The sequence below is a fragment of the Limulus polyphemus genome, unplaced genomic scaffold, assembly GCF_000517525.1.
Source record: "Limulus polyphemus unplaced genomic scaffold, Limulus_polyphemus-2.1.2 Scaffold2608, whole genome shotgun sequence".
Lineage (NCBI taxonomy): Eukaryota > Metazoa > Arthropoda > Merostomata > Xiphosura > Limulidae > Limulus > Limulus polyphemus.
In genome coordinates, this window is record NW_013668218.1 from 19,406 (window position 1) to 22,860 (window position 3,455).

Consider the following 3,455-nt stretch of genomic DNA (forward strand, 5'->3'; position numbering starts at 1 on the left):
AAAGAATAAACTAGTTTTATTTAAGAAAGGACTTGTATCGCTGAAGTTCCTCGGAAGAAACAGAGATGTAACAGTATACTCTAGTCTAATTCCTTATAGTAATAGCACACGACGAGACACGCATTCGGCATATAATGCTGTTTGAATACAAGAAGGGAAACAACGCCTCTGTAGACACAAAGAATATTAAAGACGTTTATGGATATGTTTTGAACGCTTGTAAGTGTCAACGATGGTTCAGCAAATTTCGTTCAGGTGACTTTAGCCTTAAAAACTGTGATGTAGGGGCCGATATGTTGGAATTGATATTGATGCTCTGAAAACACTTGTTGACTCTAACCCAAGGCAACATACTCGTGAAATGGCCTTCAAATTGCATCTCTCTCATGAAATAATACGTAAACATCTAAGGAATATGGGAAAACTCCATAAAGAAGGTGTTTGGGTACCTCACGAGATCTCCAGTGATCACCGGTGATTGATTCTCCATGCGAATACTAAATGCCAAAAACAATGGCTCAGTCCTAGATAAAAATCACTTCCGATCCCCAAACCTGGACACCATCCGCAGAAAGTGATGCTTTGCATTTGTTGGGACATCAAAGGAGTAATTCATTTCAAACTCCTCAATCCACAGCGAACTATCAATGCAGTGATCTATAGTCAGCAACTGGAACGTTTAAATCAAGCCCTTCATCAGAAACACTCTACATTCGTCAATCAGAAAAGTGTTCTTCTTCTCCACGACAATGCACATTTGACGCAACACAAGATTATTGAATTGGATTGGAAAGTTATTCTCCAACCACCATATTCACCAGATATGGCACCATCAGATTATTATCCAAAACAAAACGTTTATTAAATGAAATGGCCTTCATTCTTATCGATGATACTTTTTCGTCTTACAATCAGGTTGTTAATGCCCAGCTTAAAGAAATCACTTGGCTCTGAAGCAAAAAAACATGTCGCTGTGCTCTTTAACACTTTCCACATTTGCATCCGTTTTTCCAATTAAGATGGTGTTGCAGCGAACGAAAAAATATTTAAGTTGTTCGTGTTTTTTCATCTAAAAAAAGCGACATTAATTTCTTGACGACTTAATAATTGAGTGTAATTTAATTTTAACGTTTGTTTGTGTGATAAGCACAAAGTTTCACAATGGGCTATTCATGCTTTGTCCATCGCGAATATTGAAACCCGTTTTTATTGCGTTATAAGCCTTCAGTCTTACCACTTAGCCACTGAGAGGGATAATTTTACTGCATAAATGAAAATATATGTAGTTGTTGCTGTTGTTTTTCTTTGTGTATTGGGATATCTGCACTTTGTCCACAGCGAGGAATCGAATCGCGGATTATAGCGTTTTAAGTCTGTAAAATTTCCGCTGGGGACTTGTATGATACTTACTTTACAAGCGGATAAGTATTATAAAACTTAAAGCTATTTTAAAAACTATTCAAAAAGAATGTCACTTGGACGCATCAGTTGCATTGCAAAATTAGGTCTTGGCTACTTGGGAAAAATATAATGCATTCTTATACAAGTAAGTTAGAGTATAATTCTTTCTTATAAAGAAAAATGCTTCTCCTAATAAAAGTTGTCTTTTTCAGGTAAATCTCAGCATCAAAAGTATTAGTATTCCCTGATTTAAAATATTGGATTTGTTTTAATTCATATTAGGAACGACTGAAGAAAAGTACACGCCAAAGATTTCGAGAAGAAGCAGAGATGTTGAAAGGTCTTCAACATCCAAATATTGTACGCTTTTATGATTATTGGGAAGTTAATCTATTGAAGCGAAAATATTTAGTTCTTATTACAGAACTAATGACATCTGGGACTCTTAAAACGTAAGTGTTGCAAATTACTGAGTTCTTTGAAACAAACATTAAACTTTAAAGTAATGTTTGCGCTTATATTACTGTTGAAAAGTTAGTGTACAGAGAATGAAACATTCTGATTTTATCCAAACTGAACATAAGATAAGGACAACAATGGACCTTAGGACCTTCAAAGGCTGTCCTTTCACACCCACCCTTGAGAAAAGAAAAATCAACAATTTATTTTTAAGGAAATAATCTATTCTCCTCTTATACTTGTAAACTGCCAATGAGCCTGAATGCAACTCGTTGCATAAACACATCTCACTTTGTGACAATAGATTCAGATCCCATCTCCTATAGTTTAAATATTTATCAAGCCTTCCCTTAAACTCCCTTAAATTTACTACATCTACCACACCTGAAGCCAACTTATTCTAAAGGCAATACTATTAGAAAATAAAACTTAGTTGAAGATGACTTCTACCCTGTCAAAATTTATAATTGTGTCCCCTAGTCTTAACAGTCTCACCATTAAATATGGAAAAACAATCTTAAATATCTCAATCAGAAACTCTATAACTCCTCTTTTTTAAGAGAAAACAATGCCAGAGATTTGACCTTATCTTCATATGACAACTTTTCCATCCAAGGTATCGTTCGAGTGGGCTTCCTCTGAGCTCTTTCAAACAATTGTCATCTTGAAGATAAGGAAGTCAAGAATGAAAACAGTACTCAAAATGTGACCTAACCAGTGACTTATACAATGTAATTCTAACATCTTTAACTTACTTAACTTAATCCCGTAGACTCCCGGTGGAGCATAGGGCCGCAACAACACCTCGCCAACGGACTCTGTTCTGGGCTGCTCTCCTCAGCTGGGTCCATGCCATTCCGGCAGCCTTCGCTTCACTCCTGACCGATCTCCTCCACGTCTGTTTTGGCCTCTCAGCTTTTCTTTTCCCTTGTGGGTTCCAGTCCAAGGCCTGCCTTGTAACGTTGTCGACTGGTTTTCGCAGTGTGTCCAATCCAGCCCCATTTTCTTTTCCTGATGTCTTGGCTGACTGGGTTCTGGTTGGTCCTTTTCCATAGCTCTGTGTTTGAGATATTCTCTGGCCACCTGATGTTTAGGATGTGTCGCAGGCACTTGTTGATGAACGTCTGTATCTTGTTGGTGATGGTGTTCGTAACTCGCCATGTCTCGGACCCATACAGGAAGACTGCTTTTACATTTGTGTTGAAGATGCGGATCTTGCTGCACAGGGATAAAGCTTTGGAGTTCCAGATGAGTCGCAGGGTTTTGAACGCGAGCCTTGCTTTGTTGATCCGGCTCCTAACATCTTCATCTGTGCCGCCGTCTCTGCTTACTATGCTTCCAAGATAAACGAAGCGCTCTGTTTCCTTGATGTCTTTTCCCTGCAGCTGCAGTGGGTACTCTTGTTTGTTGTTCAGCCGCATCACCTCCGTCTTTCTGGTATTGATCTTCAGGCTGGTCTTTCCTGCCTCCTCAGCGAGCCGGGTGAGCTTGGACTGTGCATGCTGTTGCTTGTGGGACAGAAGGCTGACGTCGTCCGCAAAATCCAGGTCCTTCAGCTGTTTGGTGAGGGTCCACTGGATGCCGGTGGCACCACC

The 3,455-nt window shown here is 39.2% G+C and overlaps 1 protein-coding gene across 4 annotated transcripts in view; it reads left to right on the forward strand.

The window, feature by feature from the left end:
• LOC106467420 (serine/threonine-protein kinase WNK1-like) overlaps positions 1-3,455 on the forward strand; it is a 136,491-nt gene that overhangs the window by 13,634 nt on the left and 119,402 nt on the right. For all 4 annotated transcript variants that reach the window (XM_022395601.1, XM_022395600.1, XM_022395602.1 and 1 more), the window contains exon 3: positions 1,684-1,853. In XM_022395601.1, the coding sequence (XP_022251309.1) occupies positions 1,684-1,853 (170 nt within the window). The remainder of the gene's footprint in view (positions 1-1,683; positions 1,854-3,455) is intronic.